Consider the following 19,079-nt stretch of genomic DNA (forward strand, 5'->3'; position numbering starts at 1 on the left):
TTAATGATAGATTATTATTTAAAGTGGTTCATGATGGCAGTAGGTAGGCATGACAAAACATTGAACTTTGTTTGCTTTAAAAAAATGAAAGAAAAAAATGCAACTTTTTTTAGCTAGAAAAAGCCTGAAATTTGGACTACTTGACTTTTTTCTGGTATTTTTTCCCGGATCTAATTCGGATAGTAAAAAGAATTACCCAAATTTCTAGGTACACGACGTGCAAAAACCGAATATTTGGTATTCAACTCAACGTCCACCCCTAATTGTTAGAAAATAGTCCTGAGACAAATCGATTCAATCCCTATATAAAATAGATATTAATACGATTAGCATAGAAAATCATATTTTTCATATGTCTAATGGAGTAAAAGACCTATTTTATAAAATTAATACGTCAAGACGATTTAACGAGAATATTTGTGCTGACTAAACATAAATTAGCAAGACATTGAAGAGACTCGTTTTCCGGTATAAAAGCTAAAGCCCAACCCACTACACCAACAATACAAAACAGGCCCAAGCTATAAATTGGCTCATTTTCTCTCTTCCCCACAAAACCCTAGGGGACCCGTACTCGAACTCTGATTTACGGGATCCCCCAAAATGCCGCCGAAGTTCGACCCGAGCCAGGTAGTGGACGTGTTTGTCCGGGTTACCGGCGGTGAGGTCGGGGCGGCCAGCTCCCTCGCACCTAAGATCGGTCCCCTCGGTCTCTCTCCCAAGAAGATCGGTGAGGATATCGCGAAGGAAACTGCCAAAGACTGGAAGGGCCTTCGCGTCACCGTTAAGCTCACTGTCCAGAATCGACAGGCAAAGGTTACCGTCGTCCCATCCGCCGCCGCACTCGTCATCAAGGCGCTCAAGGAACCGGAACGCGATCGCAAGAAGACGAAGAACATCAAGCACAACGGCAACATCTCTCTCGATGACGTCATCGAGATTGCCAAAGTAATGAGGTCACGCTCCATGGCTAAGGATTTGAGTGGCACAGTAAAGGAGATACTGGGGACATGTGTTTCCGTTGGATGTACGGTGGATGGAAAGGATCCTAAGGATCTTCAGCAGGAGATTTCCGATGGGGATGTCGAGATTCCACTGGATTGAGGTGCGGGGAGATTTTGTCATTCGAAGCTGCCGAACCTATACGGGGTTCGTTACTCTTGATTTTGTATCATTTATTTTTTTCCCTTTTCAATTTAGTATGTGTTAAACGATTGTTAGCTCGTCTAAAGCTGCTTAAATTAAATGGAACTTGCCTTTATTCTCGATAATGGATTAATGGTTCTCATTATCTATTGTTCAGCTTTGATTAGTTGTTGCCAGGGTTTAAGCTTTCGAATGGTTTGTATGTGTAGATTGATTTGCTGCGTTGAATTGAGAAATCTTACTGCAACTGTGCTTTTTGCAGCTACTGGAATGATTGAATTGGTTGACTTTGTTGGATTGCAAATTTCTTTTTTGCACTCGTTATGGTTCTGAAATCAATAATCATTGTATCCTTTTTCATTGCTTTTTTAAAATAAATTTCTGTTACATACCTGTATATCGTAGCCAATTTTTATGGGTTCCAAGTTTTCTTACTACTTGGTGTATGAAATCGATCAATTGTCAAATGAATGGTATTCATTTTCTTATATTCAGATGCATGTTACTGTTTTTGTACCAACAACGTTGTTTATATATCTTTACTATGCTATGCTATACACGAATCAACCATTTTCATGGTTCGGGTTTTGCAATATTTCGTTACCAGAATGAGCAAGTACTTTTGCTTGTGCTCTCCTCCACACACCTTTGTACCGCCGATGGTTCTCTCTTGCTGGATCTTGGTCTTAAGAGGATTATTCCAAAATAGAGGAGAGGAGGGAACATGCTCCCTCCATCTCCACCTCCACCTCCATTTTCATTCTCTGTTTTGGAGGACGACATAAATTACGAAAATGTCATCCTCGGAAATTATGCTATGGCCTTTTTGTACTTTTGTATTTATTTTTTGGTTCATTATATTTTTAAAATTTTTGAATTAATTTTAGTACTATTTTTTAAAAGTGTTTTATTTTTTATTAATTAATTGTAATTTTTACTATTTATAATAAACACCAAATAAAAATAACTGTATAAAATCGAGTCAAGTACAAGTTTAATTGCGTTATGTTTGATGATACAGTACATAATTATTTAATATTTTTATATAATTTATTTCAAACATTTATGGAATAAAGATCGGTTTAACAATATATTATCTAAATATATATATATATATATATATAATGCTTGAAAATGGAAAAAAATTTGAAAAATGGAGTATTTTGTAATAATTAGAAGTTATGGATCGGAATTTTTTTTAAATAGATATCTTAAGCTATGTTTGGTTTGTATGATAGGATAATTAATTGGATTGATGACAAAACTAAGGTAAGGATATATAATTGGATTCTCAATCCTCCCAAAACAATGAAATGTCTTTTCACCCGAATAAGTTTTTTTTTATCATGACTTTCTTGATTAATTGAACCAATAAAAAATGAGACAAACATGAGTTTAACAATATATCCTTTGCTTATCACTCATACCAAACATACTCGAAGATAGAGAATGAAAAATGGAGTTTATGGGTTGGAAAGGAAATGCTCCAATTTCTGCACTTGCAAAATGGTGAAAATGTCAAATGTATTTTTGGGTTTCTTTGATCCATGTTTTTAGACCACTTACAAAATGTTGTAAAAGCCTTCTTTAAAATGCATGGTAGTAAATTATTGTTAAATCAATTAAAATTTAGTGTTTCGTGAAAAAAAAACCTTGTAGGTGAGGTTGGACCGTGGAGTCGAGCGGTTCCAAAAAATGCAAGGAAACCATTTTTAAATGTGGATCGACTCCACACCAAAGCTTTTTGCCATTATTAATGCATGTTGCTGCACAAAGCAACAAACAACATGAGCCAAAAATACAAGTATATATATATATATATATATATATATATATATATATATATATATATATATATATACAAAAATTGCGCGGATGGCTGGTGGCGGGTCCAAATCTCCCAAAAAAACAAGCAACAATTTTTCACATTTTCCACGTTCAACTCACCACTTTCCGTGTTCTTTCCACTGCATTCTCCTCCTATAAAATAAGTTGAATTCACCCAACTTTCTCAACCCCAGCTCCCGCTCTTCTCTTCTTATGCACACAATCAATTCCTCCCTTACCTCTTTATCTAATCTTCTTTCTTATTCTCAATAGACGATGACGACTAGGTCGCCTCAGGTCGTGTTTGGATCATTGAGTTGTTGGATTGAGGTGGCACCAGCCCTTTACATTGTTCCTCTAAAGCCCTCCAATTCCCCCACCCTGGAGACCATTACAGAAGAAGATTCCGATGATGAAAATTGTTCTGTCATCCAACAACCGGATCCGGCCGCTTGAACCCTCTATTGTATATGATTTTTTTTTCCACCAAACAAAAATTAGAGTATGTTACTGGGAAGATTTGTGTTGTTTTTTTTTTACTTTTACCCAATAATATCGACCGTCGCAATTCAAGCATCCCTTTTCCTTTTCTATTCATTTCATTATTCATCAATTGCCAATGCTTTTATTAATAATTCTAATAATAGCCTCGATGGTCAATGGTATTTTTTTTATAGATAAATTACGCAATAACTTCGACTTGTGTGCTCCACATACGAGCAAGACCAGGGAGATTTGTACTATACATTATAATATAATAATAATAATAATAATAATAATATTAGAGTAAGTCTCTTGTAAAGTCGTCTCACGGATCATAATCTGCGAGACGGGTCGTCTCACGGATCATAATCTGTGAGACGGGTCAATCTTACTCATATTCATAGTAAAAAGTAATACTCTTAGTATAAAAAGTAATATTTTTTCATGGGTGACCTAAATAAGAGATCCGTCTCATAAATACGATCCGTGAGACCGTCTCACACAAGTTTTTACCATGATATTATATACTAAAATGCAGTATAATAATAATAATAATAATAATAATAATGATACTATATACTAAAATGCAGTATAAGTAATGTCGAATGAGAGAGAATATAATGTACCGTTGGTAGTTAGGAATTTAAAAGGAATGCGTTAAGAATGTTGTCGACAATCTCTGCATACTCTCTCCGTATGTTTCCCGCCAAAACAAGAAACAAGCCCAAGGGTTGGCTGCAAGAGATGGTTGGTAGCGGCCTCTGTCTCGGAAAATCTGTCCGAAATGTCGCCGGCGGGCGATCCTTTGGTCACATCGCCTATTTCCTCCGCGGATAATAATCTACAGGTACTTTTCCCACAGCATACATAAAAACTACGAGTTTTTGCCTCTGCCTTTGTTTAATCACCATTTTTTCTGAAGGATATAAATGAATTCAAAAACATTGATACGAATGCCACAGCCATTCTTTGTTTTCACGTGCGGCAAATCAACTGTAAAAATCCGTAGAAGAATCGATTTATCCTCCAAAACTTCCGATGCCGATGAGAAAGATGTCTCGCGAGGGATATGATGATAACGTGCGATTAAAGGATTTTCTATTTCTTTGGTTGAAGATTGAGTCCTCCATCACGGTGATTTTATTTGGTCTTTCTTCAATGCTTCTATTGATTTTCTTTGGTAAATCTGCACACTCTGTTTGGTATTGGCTTTTCGATCTAAAAACGTGAACATTGAATCCAGGAAGTTTTGAGAAATATAAATGCCCGTGTATATGAAAAGATTGATGAGTGGGTTCGTAAGTCCTTCGATGCAATTTGCGGTTGCTGGTTTGATCCCATTAGCACTATTCAGAAAATTATTCACTACCCAGTTTTGAATAGTTTGTCCTTGGATTCTGCTGTTGCACCCAAGAAACTATTTACTGCCCTGGTCTTCACGAGCAAGTACCTTCCTCCCTGTAAATTTCCTTTTCCCTTTTTAATATTGTTGTATTAACTGAAAACTGGTGATATTATCGGTGGGTTTTGCAGAAAACATGGAATTCATTGATGATATAATTACATTTGTTGATTTTGATGTACATTTGAGGACCCGTGGATGTCATGTTGCTAACCTCGCATCATTGGATTTCTCAGCCAAGAATGGGGTTGGTGGTTGTCTCAAAACTTTATTGAGACAATTTATCATGGTTGTCATAACTTTGCCTAGCAATGTTATCTTATTCATAAATGATACATTCACTTCTGCGATCAGATAATTTACTCTTAAGCTGTCTATGCCTTTTTTCATATATAATTTGAAGTCAATTGAACTGCTATTTCAAACAATCCAGCCAAAAAAATTGTGGTTTTTTCGTAAACCTTGTACTGATGAGAAATATCTTGATATTTATGGTAAACGTGAATCCAATTTCACTGCCTTTCATTCCATAATCCAGATGCTTATGTTTTCATTGGCACGTCGTCCACTACTGTTTACTTCATATCCCTTTATTGCTCTTCATCTGAGATTATGTAATAATAAATTTTGAAACAAGCACAAATTGTTTAAAGAAAAATGTAAGATATACTCTTGCTTAAAAATGGAAGATATGAAGGATCATTATAGCTGCACAACAAGTAGCTGATTGCTCATTGTTGTTCCCTGTAGACACCATCTTGCATTATATAGCATGGAAAATAATTTATTGAGTGCCTTGGCATGGCAAATTGAAGAAGTTATTAGGTTGCTGACGTCAAAGATTTTGAATATAACCTTGATGTCTTTAGGTTAAACTCGGTGAGGTCAATATCCTTTTATCATGTGTCTTTTTCATTTTTTTCGGCCTTTAAGATAGGTTGCATCTCATTGTTGAAATTGTATATATTTTGTATTATCATTCTTGTTACATACTATTGTGCATCTTCTGAGATTTATGGTCGCCCTTAAGATCAGTTTATTATGTTATGAACAGTGAAAGGATGGATGCAATTATAGAGGCAGTTCTTCTGAAATATTCCAGCAGTTTCAGCGTTGGGAAGCAAGTGATGAGTTTCCTGAGAAGCTGCTTCTTACACCATGATGGAACACTGAACTTATTTGTTAGAGCTCTGAAGGTTAATACAATAGAAATATAGTCAGTTTTGTTGCATCTTTATATATGTTTTTATGGTGACTGTTTTATGTTTAACATGTCAGTTTCACTAAATTTGTCTGCTGTGTCGTGTGTTTCCAGATTCTATGTCCAGAAAATTTACGCAGAACATCTAAGCTTATTTACAAAATAGCTGATGAGGACACCGAGACAAGATATATTTCTATCAAATTTGTTTTCTGACTTCCCTTCTTTCTGCCATGTGGTTTCTCCTGGTAATGATAGTTCAATGTGATTATAAACTTATATACTTTATTGTGAAAATACTCCTAAATGATGTGCATTGTCATGTGATTTGTATCCTATATTTGCTTCCTATTTCTGTGACCAAAAGATGTTTACTCTGTTTAGAATTGCATTTGAACCCATTGCATGGCTTTGGAGGTGGAACTGTGGAAGTATTTTGTCCCAAGAAACTGTGGTCCAGCAAGCTTTGGATCTTCCGTCCATCCAGAGGTTTTGGAAAAAAATTGTTTGGGCTTATAATTTTTTGAATATAATTTGGGGGTGGGGGTGTCTTTTAACGTGAATTTGAATCCACACATCTTCCTTAACTAAAGAGGTATAATTATGCCACCACCAGTATTTTTAAAATAATAAAGATAATACATTCTTGTTTAATTTCTGAGACTAAATTACTCTTTTTCTAAAGATTTTGTCAGTCTAGCTCTAGCAATGACATCTGGGTCTTTGGTTGGTCCAAAATAAAAGAATTTTGTAATCTATGGAACTCTATGGTCTTGGTAAGATCCAAAGCAATCCAGTTCAGAGTTTCATAGACCTTGATAATATAGATTTATTGGGTATAAAATTACTATGTTCGCGGATAAGTTGTTACAGTTTTATAAAGTAACTAACATTTTTTGCTGGTGAAACTATTTCATATTTTAAATTTCATTCTCGTTCGTTTAGGCTCTTTGCATGATTATTATGTGGTGTACAGCATGGTATGTCTTTTCTGATTTTCTACCATGCGAAACATCTATCCATGTGTTCTCCTTTTTCACAGTTTATACGTAAAAACTATTAATTAAACTAAACAACAGAGAGTTTTGTGATTTGATGGATGAACATTTTTGCAGTGCTTGTATGAAGTTGGAAAGTGTCAGAAAATCGCCCTGTTAGATCTGTACTGTGAGATACTTGAACGTGAGGTACACAGCAGCAAGGCTTCTGACCAATTTCGATTGACAAAAAATAATCGCGAGTCATCTCATAATGAGCATTTGCTTTCCTGCTTGCAAAAAGGAGGTTGTGTACTTGTGTTCATCGCATAATTCAGATAGTTAGGTAGCTTTTCATGTTTTGTGTTCAAATAGTTGTCCTATAACTGATTGATTGTCCTTGAACATGGGTAAAGTAGGAGTTCAAGAAAATGCCCTTGTTACTGGTGTGAGGAGATTTATTAGTTATTTATTGGATAATTAAGATTTGTGTATAAAAACTCTGAAAGATTGAGCGTTAAATGTGTCCAGGGATCTTTCAGCTGCTGAGATGGCCAAGTTGCTCAAGAGTTGGGAAATACTTACCAGAGGCATAACTGAGGTGGGTTTTCAAATATAAATTCGGTCGTTTTCTTTTTGAAAAAAGATGCATTGCGACAAGGTTAAGCATTGATCTCTACAGTATACAAAAACCAAAATGAAAAATATTTATTGGATAACTAAGATTTGTGTATAAAAACTCTGAAAGATTGAGCGTTAAATGTGTCCAGGGATCTTTCAGCTGCTGAGATAGCCAAGTTGCTCAAGAGTTGGGAAATACTTACCAGAGGCATAACTGAGGTGGGTTGTCAAATATAAATTCGGTCGTTTTCTTTTTGAAAAAAGATGCATTGCGACAAGGTTAAGCATTGATCTCTACAGTATACAAAAACCAAAATGAAAAATATTTATTGGATAACTAAGATTTGTGTATAAAAACTCTGAAAGATTGAGCGTTAAATGTGTCCAGGGATCTTTCAGCTGCTGAGATAGCCAAGTTGCTCAAGAGTTGGGAAATACTTACCAGAGGCATAACTGAGGTGGGTTGTCAAATATAAATTCGGTCGTTTTCTTTTTGAAAAAAGATGCATTGCGACAAGGTTAAGCATTGATCTCTACAGTATATAAAAACCAAATGAAAAATATGAGAGGATGTACCTCTTGACAAAAATATAACAAACTCTATCTAACATCAAAGTCGTTCCCACAAATGCCTGGTTGATTCGCAGATGCATCAACACCATATTTCCTTCCCAAAAAATATGAGAGTTATGGGTACTAGGTGCATTAACTCTCTTTGGACACATGTAGATTGAACCGGGCGTAGTGAAATCAAAGAACATGTTCCTCCTGAATTTGAAAAATATTAAGATCAATGCATATTATAACCCTATACATATGTCAAAAAGTTCGCAAAAAACATTTTGCCTTATGCAGGGACGGATCCAGGAATAAAAGTTGAGGGGGGCTTGAACTCAATATGATAAGTTATATATTATTAAAAAAAATACATTATATCGTTCAACAAAGTTGTGCCCTACGAGATTTTAAAACATAAAATTCATCAATAATAGAATTTACATCAATATGTTTAGCTAAATCTCGTTCAATATAGAGTGTCAAACAATCGGCAAGAAAGTCATCCTCCATTTTATTGCGAAGTGCCGTCTTCACATGCTTCATTGCTGAAAAAGCTCGCTCAGTAGTGGCAGTAGACACAGGTAATGTCAAAACAAGATGAATCAATCTAGTCAACATAACATAAACACTTGACCGTCCACTCTCGGTCAATTGCTGACACAACTCAACAAGTGTAGAAACCTTTAAATTCTGCATCACATCAAGTTTATAATGTATCAATTCATACTCCAAAGTAACAATTTCTTGATCTGTGAAATCTCCAGGATAAAACTTCTTCGCAAGCTTGCAAATATCATCACTGTTAAATGAGTCAAATGAATTTTTAGGATCTAAAGCTGTACTAAGAGAAAGAAGTTCCACCGATGACTCATTGAACCGAGTATTTAACTCCATCAAAATGAAATCTATTGCTGCATTAAAAACATCAAAGTGGTAATGATGTTCTATTGTAGTTTGCCGACAGGAACGTCCAATCTTATATAGACAATCAAGATCAGGCACATCAATTTCATTTCTTGAGCAAAAAACTTTAACTTCCTGAAGAAATTCATTCCACCCACATTCTCTAAATTCTTGAAGGCAAGTTTTTGTAGTAGTGACAAATGTGATAGCAGTCAAAATGTCTTGAGATTTTTTTTGAAGAATTTGACAAAGAGTATCTGTTGTTCTCATAATTTTATGCATTAAGTGCAAAATAAACACAAATTCAAAGCTTGCCATGTTTCTGTAAATCCCCCGAACTTCAGCCTTAGCTCTTCCATTTGGAGAATGATCACTGAGAACTTCAAAAACTTTGCAAGTTGCAGTGTACATACCTATCAAGCTTTTTACCGAATCATAGTGAGAACTCCAACGAGTAGCTCCTGCTCGTTGCAAATTACCAATCTGGTTTGCACCACTTCCAGAATCACGTTCTCCAATTGACAACATATACTCAATTTCATTTCTTTGTGCAGTATGTAATTCAGCAATGCGCTTAGTAGAAGAAGTGACAATATTAACAATATTGTCCAAATGAGAAAAGAATTCCCAAATAACACTAACATCCTTAGCTGCAGAAACCAATGTCAGTTGTAAACGATGTGCAAAACAGTGGACATAGTATGCATAGGGACAATCTTTGAAAAATAATGCTTGAAGTCCATTCCAGGCTCCACGCATATTGCTAGCACCATCATATCCTTGGCCTCTGATTTTCTTAACATGGAGATCATGATGAACAAGAACATTTGATATCTCATTTTTCAAATTCATTGAGGTAGTGTCACTAACACTTTTGATGGCAAAAAATCTTTCTGTCAAAATCCCATGATTGTTCACAAACCTCAATATAATGGCCATTTGCTCTCGTTTAGATATATCTCGGGCTTCATCAACAAGAATACAAAAGTATTTATCTCCAACTTCTTCACGAACCATCTTTCGTACTCTATTGGCCATAATATGTAAAATCTCTTTCTGAATTTCTGGAGCGATATATTGGGCATTTTTTGGAGCATTCTCAAGCACAACTTCATCAATTTCTATATTCATTTTTGCAAAAGCCTTCACCAATTCAAGAAAATTTCCACGATTAGATGAACATAGAGATTCATCGTTACCTCTAAAAGCACAACCTTGAAGTGCTAGCCAACGAACAGCTACAATTGAGGTGCTCAAACGCAGACGATTTTTCTCTTTTTCCTCTTTAGATTGTGCATGCATCACTTTATCAATATGCTGTGAGGGCCTCATCAAATTTTCATCCCTTCTCTCACACATAGTATGAGGTGAAGAAGCTGCAGAACCAATATGGGAAAGAAAAGCACATGTTTTTCCTTGGTTTACCCTTTTCCAATTGTCAAATCCTTCATTGACCAATGCCGAGATATTAGATGAATTAACATCATTCAGGAAAAGAAAGCAATAGAAACAATATGCCTTATTTGTTGAAGGCGAATACTCCAACCAATAAAATTTCTGAAACCATTTTTTCTGAAAACGACGATTCTGGCTTCCAAATTTCGTACCTGGTTACTCCAACATATCTGGTTGATAAGGCCCCATATTTAGATATGAACGTCTTATCTCATCTCGTACATTAACATGATATTCACATATCTGTTTTCTTTTTCCCGGATCTCGTTCAATAAAAGTAGACGAAGACTGATGATCGTCTCTAGGAGAGGAACATGAAGGAATTTGGATATTGGGAAATAGAAGACTTTCACTGGATTGATGTTGCATTGTAAGGACCGTAGGAATTGAAGTATCTTCACTAGCTTGACGATCTCTCTTCTTAAAGAAAGAAGATATCAATGTTTTTCCATTCTTTGCAGCAGATTGATGTTCCATTTTCAAATAGTTCAAGTTATAATCTTAAACAAGAATAAAATGTATTTGGTCTCATCCTTATAAATGGTCCGGACTTGATTGGACGGATGTACGACGGTTTTTGGAACAACCGTCGCCATTAGCGACTGTTTTTTGAAAAACCGTCGCTAATAGCGACTGTTTTTATTCACATTTGAATAAACCGTCGCTAGTAGCGACGGTATAATTAAAACAGTCGCCGATCCCCATCGGCGACGGTTGTACAAACCGTCGCAAATATTAGCGACGGTTTGAAAAACCGTCGCTAAATTTTTGAAAATGGGGTGGGCTACAGCCCAGTACAGCCCTTATATCAATCCGTCTCTGGCCTTATGCACTTTTATATTGTGGAAATTTGTCATTTGGTTTTATTTATTTGGGGACTTCCATAGGGAAAGATTAATTTTCACCTTCCCCACAAGTCATTTCATGTCTTCCTCAGTTCTCCTCTTTTCATCTTATTTTTTTGATATCACTCATTGGAAACCACAAGACGGGAAGATAACTACGTGTATCAACAGATTTATACATTAGTACATGCATGTATAAGTACATATATCTATAGATATATTTGTTTGTATGTGTATATATGTATTCGCTTACACAAATATATAGACACACACATGTAGATACATATGTTTGTATTAACTTTCTTGTAAGCGCTTCTAGAATGAGATTCATGTCAACGTCTCTTCCTCCAAGACCCCTCAAAGGAACATTAACCTATTCCCGTTGTACTGTTTATTCACTTTCCTGGGATCACAACTATTTTTTGTTTGCAAACACCGGTTCCTTTTTTATTAGGAGCATAGCCAATAAAAATACATGTTTTGGCCCTAGGATCAGCTTAGAGCACGAGTGACTTGATATATGGACAAAAACAGTGCTGAGACAGACAAGTAACTTAAATGGCAAATCAGAAATGATTCTATTTTCAGGAGAAACATTTTTTTTTACTCTTCAGATGTGTTATATGTTTCAAAACATGTGTTGGTACCCTGTTAATCAGATAACATGCTGTTAGATTAGCATCCCTTCATTAATTCTTTGGGCATGCATAGAAAACATTATTGTTCTTTTTGAAAAAAAATTCAACTTCAGATTTTTCAATCATCTAAAAATTAACGCAAAGTTGAGTGTGATCTTTAATGAAAATAACCACTATTTTAACAAGTCAAACTAGTAATTTTTTAGGGAACCCAAACATCAGTGTGAACCAAATAAAGTGGTTTTGATGCACCAATCGAGGAATAAGAGAAGATAAATGATAATTCGACAAGATATAAAAGTTTGCAAGTAGTTCGGGAACATGGCAGACACAATTTAGTCCATTTTTTTCCCTGAAATTTGGACAAAAACTGTTCTTGCAAAAGGTCAAAAACTCCCATATGCAGTACAAACCTTTCCATTGTTCAAGCACCATCAAAATATCCCAGAAAAGACATTTTAAAGTTACAGTACATTAAAAAGTATTTACCAATAAAATTTAGAAATACATGAAAATTGACATATTTGCAGTTTAAAATGTTTAACACTGGTGTTTCTGATATGGTTGATAATTGCATCAGTTTTTCTCATCCATATTATAATTTTGATGTTTAGAACCTTGTAGATATAACTGCAACGTGTATTTAGCAAATTGCTATATTTTCGCTTACGATGCGATGCTGATAATGTTCCAGTATCTATTCAAAATCAATGTTGGATCATTTTTTCCATATTATGAAGTCAATATCTAGCTGATTTGAATACTTGAAAAACAATGTCCAGATTCATAAAAAAGTAAAGGAGTTGCAATCTCTGGTAGCATTGGAGGACAAACATTCAAAGCGGGATTTGAATGAAGCAACCATGTATTTTCTCTTTGCTGCCTTGCACTGTATTGTATTCTTTGACCTGTATCAGTCCTAGACCAATTATATACCTTGGAAACCTCTTCCCTGGACCACAGATCTTAGTGAGTGATGACAAGCTCTGTTCATGTTATCTCCATTTTGATTTTTACTGTGGCCTTGTTGGACTCAAACCCATTAATAAATTAATGTGTAATCATCTCAATATTCAGCAGGATTTTGGCATTTGATTGAACTTTAAGTTTTATGCCATTAATCGCCCTGCTCTTCATTGACTCCATCAGAGAGCAAAATCATGAAACGTGTTTAATTTTATGATACAAATAATATAACGTTCAGTTTTTTCTATTTAATAAAGAAAAATAATACAAAATTTGTTTTTTTTTTGAAAAAAAAAATTAATAAGGGATATCTACTTGTCATTTGTTGAGTCCCAGTCCAAAGAGATACCTAAATCGAGTCTATCATGGAATGAGTAAGCCAAAGCTTGGAGGTTCCAATACAATACATCAATCATCATTTATAAATCATTAGCATTTCGGACAATCGATGTGTGATTGTTAAAAAATGCTTCGGTGATGACGAAAATCTTTACATATTCCATTACAAAAATTGAAAATGAAACAAAGAGGTAAAAACTAATGGTGGATAAAATCCCAGAAGCATAAAACATAAAAAAAATAGTAATTAAAGGAAAAAAAACTGGATCACCAACAGCTGTTCTGAGGCAAGAGCAAATCAGAGTGCAGGGACAAAAAGGGTAAAATTTCAAAGAGGTAATAACTCTATTATTTTTCATCGATAATGTTTCTTGGACATCCTTTCATACTTACAAAAGGCTTGTGTTTTCTATCTCAATCTCAAACAAAATCCAATGATATTTTAGCCCATATACAATGATCATCTCATGCACCGGTAGACTCGAACCCAAAACCTAACTCAAACCAGCTACAACACTACAGGGCTAATTGGTTGGCTCATAATTATCTGTTAGTTTTTATTGAGAGCATACATGAATAACGCATATGCTCAGTCAATCCACAAAAGAACTCTGCAAAGAATCCTAACAGCCGCATTCCTCAATCCAATTAGCGTCACACAGGTTGCTTTCTTTTTTGTAAATTGATTGATCATTATCGTCATTGTTTGAAATGAGGACTTGCCACTTTCCCCGATGATATTGATGGCTTTTCTTTCAAGCTTGCAGTTAAGATGGAATCAGAGTTGTTCGACTGGCTTTCAGGGGAACCAGGTCTCGTCCAAATTTTTATGTGTCCATCCCGGCTGCAAGTAAGAACAGATTCTTGAGTGAATATCAAACCAGAAAGGGGTTCTGTGTGAACACGATGAGCGACTAGTGGAGAGAGTTTTGGGATGTCTCTCATGCTTGGAGCAGGTCGCAAGGTGCCAACAGGGTAAGCACCATCCCAGTGAGCTGACTGGCTTCCAGCACCGAAAGTGGGGGACCCACCAGGGGGACGCCGCACTGGTACCACAAGTTCCTCCATTTCAAGATCCCATAGAAGTAATTGTGTGTCCTGCACAAAAATTAAGTTTTTCATATGTTACAAATAGAGATGGTAAGAGGGAAGAAACAGATGGCAAGTAATCATGGGCATGAGAGACAAATAAATCTATCAAAAGAAGATTCTTCTTCTTCACTAACCCACATAAATGATCCTTTACATAAATAAAGAACGTTCATGGAAATGAAAAGCCTCAAGGTTTCGGATCTATTAGATAGCATCCTCTTGATCTGTTTCTAAAAGGTAACTTGATGGGACTAGAATTTGGATAAATTTATAAAAACCTGTAAACTATCTGGTTTGTAGCTCATAAACTACACAGAGGTGCATTTACTTAACCATGCAATTAGTGGAATAAAATATTAATATATCACGTGATCTCTTGATTTCAAGGATGAACGTACAAAAAGAAAAAAGACAAAAGGAAGTCAGATCAGAATACTAGTCCAGGAATCTAATCAACTGGTACCTTATCCATGTTAGATGTCCGACATTCCTCGGCAGATGCAAAATTATAGTTAGGAAGAAATAGAAATTCGGGGAAGAACAAGTGGTTGTAAGATCAATATTGAATAACAGCCAGTAATCCAGGAATATGATGACATTTTGACCATTCGAGAGGTTTTTTGAAGTTCTTCTGTTGTAATATTAAGGTGAACAGGGACCATTGTTATAACACATCAGTTGTATGATGAGAAAGTTACCAAAGAATGCGCGATTCATTAATTCACAAATTGACTAATTATGCTCAAAGCAATATTTCAACTTCGATACCTGACCAACTGAGCCAAAACGGTATACAACATTTTCAGCTACACCATCAGAATTTGGTGCCAACCAATATGAATCAAATGACACACCGCTAACCTGCCATTGCCGAGAGCATATGTTAAAAGGTCATCAACATCCACAAGAAATTATGCTCATAACAACTCATCAACATCCTGTTCCAGGTGTTCATATAGTTTCTATAAAACAAAACTACTCATCTATGCTATTTGTACTACTGCTCTTTCTACTACTTCGAGTCTAGTTGTTTCAAAGAGTATGCAAGTGTTTATTCCGGCAGAAATAATAATCTGGAATCTTAATAACACAATAAATATTACTTTTTTAGTCAACATCAAAGATGGCTTTCAGCACTGTTCAAAATTTTAACAGAACAAGTTGAAAATCATTTATTTAAATAAACTGGAGATAACTATTTAATGGATAGTTAATCATAGAACCCTCACCCATGAGTTGTGTCCCTCGCCCCATGCCACAATCTTCCGATCTTCCATGCTCCAAACTTGAACTAGGTCATCTTCACCTCCGGTCAAAATGTATTTTCCATCCATACTGTTGTTTCATTTGCCATTAGTAACTTCATTTTCTTTTAATATTGACCACATAGAATACTTGCAGAAGCAGTGTTGTAGGGAATCGAAGAATAACAATTCAAACTAGAAACAATGCCCACCTCCAAGCACAACATAGTAAAGCACCATAATAGCTTTTTCCACCACATATAAGTTGTTCATTTTTGTAGTCAAAGACTCGAAGATAACCTGCAACCATTAAATTTACTTAGCCTATAAATGAAGAAGAAACTCGACAAGTGGTTGGAGACATGTTTTCACACTTGAAAATTCAGAATATCCAAACAAAGTAAGAAAATGACAGTACCATCCCTTCCGACGGTTGCTACATAAGATCCATCACTTGAAAAAGCAATGCCATTTATTGAACAATGGGATATATGCCATCTAGCAACAGGATTCTGCAGTGAACCATATAAGCAGTCACAGCTCAGGGCAAAACTAATGAAGAATTATAAGATTGATAACCTTTGACAGAAGGCATAAAACAACTTCTTTTTCACATTTTACCCAATAAATGGATGAAGAAATTCAAAAAAATTTGGAAAATCAGTGTAGGTAGTAGGTGGAAATGCAAAAAAAAAAAAAGTACAGAACATGATTAATAATAGTCAATACCTTACTGTAGCGTGCATGTGAGACAGAAAATTGAGTCGGGTCCTTGATCACGTGGAATGAAGGATCGCCAGAACTATCTTTGTTCTGAAAAGGACAACGGGATATTTAAATTTCCACACAGCAACCACTTAGAGAATGAACTTTATTCATTTAAAAACTTGCCTTTTCATAAACATACATATTTCCATCCGCGTGAACAACCACAAATGAGCCATCACTGTTGGGAATCCATGCAGCACATGTGCAACGACTGTTAAAAAGAGGAGTAACAGATCAGCTGAAAATCTCCAAGACTTCAACATATGCCCTACACATTATATTCCACAATGAAAACTGAAAAAAAAATCAGATAAGATCAGTATTTCGGAAATTCCCAAACACACGCTCAGATGGCCATATGGAACATACAAAGTAGATTCAATCCACGAGAAGCAATTGGAATAAAACCTGCCTTAGTTCAAGTTAATAATGTGAACAATACAATAAGATTTAGGAATCCCGTTAATAAGAAATTTGGATGAAGCATGTTTCCGTAGAGGATGATAAACTGAAAGTGACATCTCAAAACATATGAACTCAAGGTGAAAACCACATTTGTTCCAAGAATCACAGAAAGATATTTAATGCATAGGTATAACTGAGGAAGGGAATCAAAACAAGAGCAAAGTTCTTGCCTATTGTTAACAGAACCATCTTTATTATAATGTTGAGCCCCAACAAGCTTCTTCCCAACATCTTGTAGTTGTTCTCTTAGTGACACTGAATAAACTACAAAACATTGAAACCAAAATCTAATTCAATGAAAAGTGCGCTATTCGTGATAGTCCATTAGAAGTTCTGAGAGAAGAAGGCGCACCATCTCCAGTACTTAAACCAATAAGCAAATCATGCCCGTCTTTTGCATTAGGGTCATATGCATGACAAACCGGATATACGTTATTAAACTGCATACACTTTATAGGATCCTGTGAAAAAATAATAGACCTCTGAAAAATTAACACCATTATGATCTTGAAAGTAAAAACCAGAAAACCATCAAATTACCTTATCCTGCGAATTCAAGTCGCTGATGAAAACTGAATCACCGGCATTGAACACCAAGTAAGTCCCCTTACCATCGAAGTTTGAATTCCCAACCACATTATTCGAACTTGACGCACCTAACGATCCTATTCTACTACTAGTGCCACTGCCCGACTTACCTCCATTTGCTCCAACAAAACTAAGGGCCTTACTTCCATTTCCACCACTCCATAACCTTGCTGCCGCTGACCTCACGCCACTGCTAACACCCAAACTTGAGGATAACTGTGATGGTGTCTGCATTGGCTTATCCTTGAGGTGAGCCAGCGTAACCTGACCAACAACCTTGAGAAAATATTCGCTCAGCAGTTTCAAACTGCCTACAAGTCACATTCATAAAAAAGCAAGTAATCTAGTACCATCAACATCATATCAGTAACGCCTTTACTTTTTAACCTTGCGCGCAAGCCAAAAGTCAAAAGCATCGAACTTTAAGACACCTTAATCGGAAAATACTTGAATTATAACAGCAATCATACATATCTCCACCCACAACGTATGCATCTTACGTACAACCGTTTGAAGACTCAAAGGATGAATATGGATATGGGCTACTTAAACCATTCCAGAATCTATACTAAACTGATAAAGCTTACAATTTAGAATTTACAAGGAAATATAAAATTGAAACCCTAAAGAGCCAGAAATCGACAAACCTGAACGACAGTTTTTCCTTGGGAATACTGTTGACCAATCGCTGGGTGGGTCTTCTCATACTGAAGCTTGTATTTGCCTTCTGGGGTCTTGAAATAAGTCTTCAAACCCGGCGACTGTGCGTTGTTCCCGGACGCGGATGCTGAAGACATCATATTATTACTCGTCGCAGAGTTCATCATCTCTCGAGACCCTCCTCCCCTAAAAAAAAATCGTTGCTACCACTAATGTCAAAACTATACAGAGATCATATAATCCGAATGGGTTTTTCTTTCGAGTCTGCGCAAAATTCTGCTGTTGATGAAATCTGTGACTGCCTTCTTGCAAATGTTTTTGTGGATCAAGGGTTTGTTTTCTTGTTTTGTAATGAAATTGTAAATTTGTGAATTAAATACAGATTTCTCTGCGTTTTATGTGGGTATAGGCCAACAAAATCGATGGAATTTCGCCTGATATTCTTTTGTATACTTTATTTATTTGGGTACTAATCATGTGAGATGATTCAGGAAAATTTGTGAGTGAGATGGAATTGATTCATATACATATATATATACTGAAATTTAATATCTTTTATATAATTTTTTTATGGATTTGGTCGAGTAAAAAATGTGCCTCTCACAATTAATCTATAAGATAGTTTAATCGATATATGTCTGTTAGATGAATTTTGTCATCTCGTATTTACAATGAAATGTAATGTTTTTTTATATAAAAATTAATATTTATTTATGAATCAGATCGAGTCATTTTATAAAATTTGGTTCATATAACTGTTTAATAAAACCTTTTGTGTTGTCATGGTCTATAGTTTTGGAAAAGTGGTGTGATGATGAACCGAGGTTTAAAGATGGTGATGGAAGTCTAAGAACCAACCAAATAAAAAGGAAAGAAAATAATGTGTTGGGAAAAGAGTACA

The 19,079-nt window shown here is 35.5% G+C and overlaps 3 protein-coding genes across 6 annotated transcripts; 2 read left to right on the forward strand and 1 right to left on the reverse strand.

The window, feature by feature from the left end:
• Positions 1-539: 539 nt before the first annotated feature.
• LOC140817711 (large ribosomal subunit protein uL11) lies at positions 540-1,634 on the forward strand. Of its 2 annotated transcripts, none has more exons than XM_073177447.1 (2): positions 540-1,149; positions 1,356-1,634. In XM_073177447.1, the coding sequence occupies exon 1, from the start codon at positions 604-606 to the stop codon at positions 1,102-1,104; it is 501 nt and encodes a 166-aa protein (XP_073033548.1). In that variant the 5' UTR covers positions 540-603; the 3' UTR covers positions 1,105-1,149; positions 1,356-1,634. The 2 variants fall into 2 exon arrangements, with proteins under 2 accessions (XP_073033548.1, XP_073033557.1); XM_073177456.1 differs by having other exon boundaries at positions 1,409-1,634.
• Positions 1,635-4,026: 2,392 nt separating this feature from the next.
• Positions 4,027-13,065, forward strand: LOC140817722 (origin of replication complex subunit 3-like). The gene is made up of 11 exons (XM_073177468.1): positions 4,027-4,303; positions 4,379-4,590; positions 4,700-4,916; positions 4,990-5,105; positions 5,913-6,548; positions 6,745-6,835; positions 7,175-7,246; positions 7,568-7,637; positions 7,807-7,876; positions 8,046-8,115; positions 12,839-13,065. The coding sequence occupies exons 5-8, from the start codon at positions 6,427-6,429 to the stop codon at positions 7,583-7,585; spliced, it is 303 nt and encodes a 100-aa protein (XP_073033569.1). The 5' UTR covers positions 4,027-4,303; positions 4,379-4,590; positions 4,700-4,916; positions 4,990-5,105; positions 5,913-6,426; the 3' UTR covers positions 7,586-7,637; positions 7,807-7,876; positions 8,046-8,115; positions 12,839-13,065.
• Positions 13,066-13,781: 716 nt separating this feature from the next.
• Positions 13,782-18,667, reverse strand: LOC140817726 (probable catabolite repression protein creC). 3 transcript variants are annotated; one of them, XM_073177488.1, is made up of 11 exons: positions 18,166-18,667; positions 17,471-17,782; positions 17,283-17,391; positions 17,101-17,194; positions 16,589-16,676; positions 16,427-16,510; positions 16,116-16,209; positions 15,910-15,997; positions 15,683-15,788; positions 15,222-15,314; positions 13,782-14,459 (listed from the first exon to the last, which is right to left on the reverse strand). In XM_073177488.1, exons 1-11 carry the CDS (start codon positions 18,343-18,345, stop codon positions 14,061-14,063), a joined length of 1,647 nt encoding a protein of 548 aa, XP_073033589.1. In that variant the 5' UTR covers positions 18,346-18,667; the 3' UTR covers positions 13,782-14,060. The 3 variants fall into 3 exon arrangements, with proteins under 3 accessions (XP_073033589.1, XP_073033581.1, XP_073033574.1); XM_073177480.1 differs by having other exon boundaries at positions 16,589-16,682; positions 17,107-17,194; positions 17,471-17,794; positions 18,166-18,665; XM_073177473.1 differs by having other exon boundaries at positions 17,471-17,794; positions 18,166-18,665.
• Between the last annotated feature and the right edge of the window lie 412 nt (positions 18,668-19,079).

This window comes from Primulina eburnea, chromosome 2, assembly GCF_022965805.1.
Source record: "Primulina eburnea isolate SZY01 chromosome 2, ASM2296580v1, whole genome shotgun sequence".
Classification (NCBI taxonomy): domain Eukaryota; kingdom Viridiplantae; phylum Streptophyta; class Magnoliopsida; order Lamiales; family Gesneriaceae; genus Primulina; species Primulina eburnea.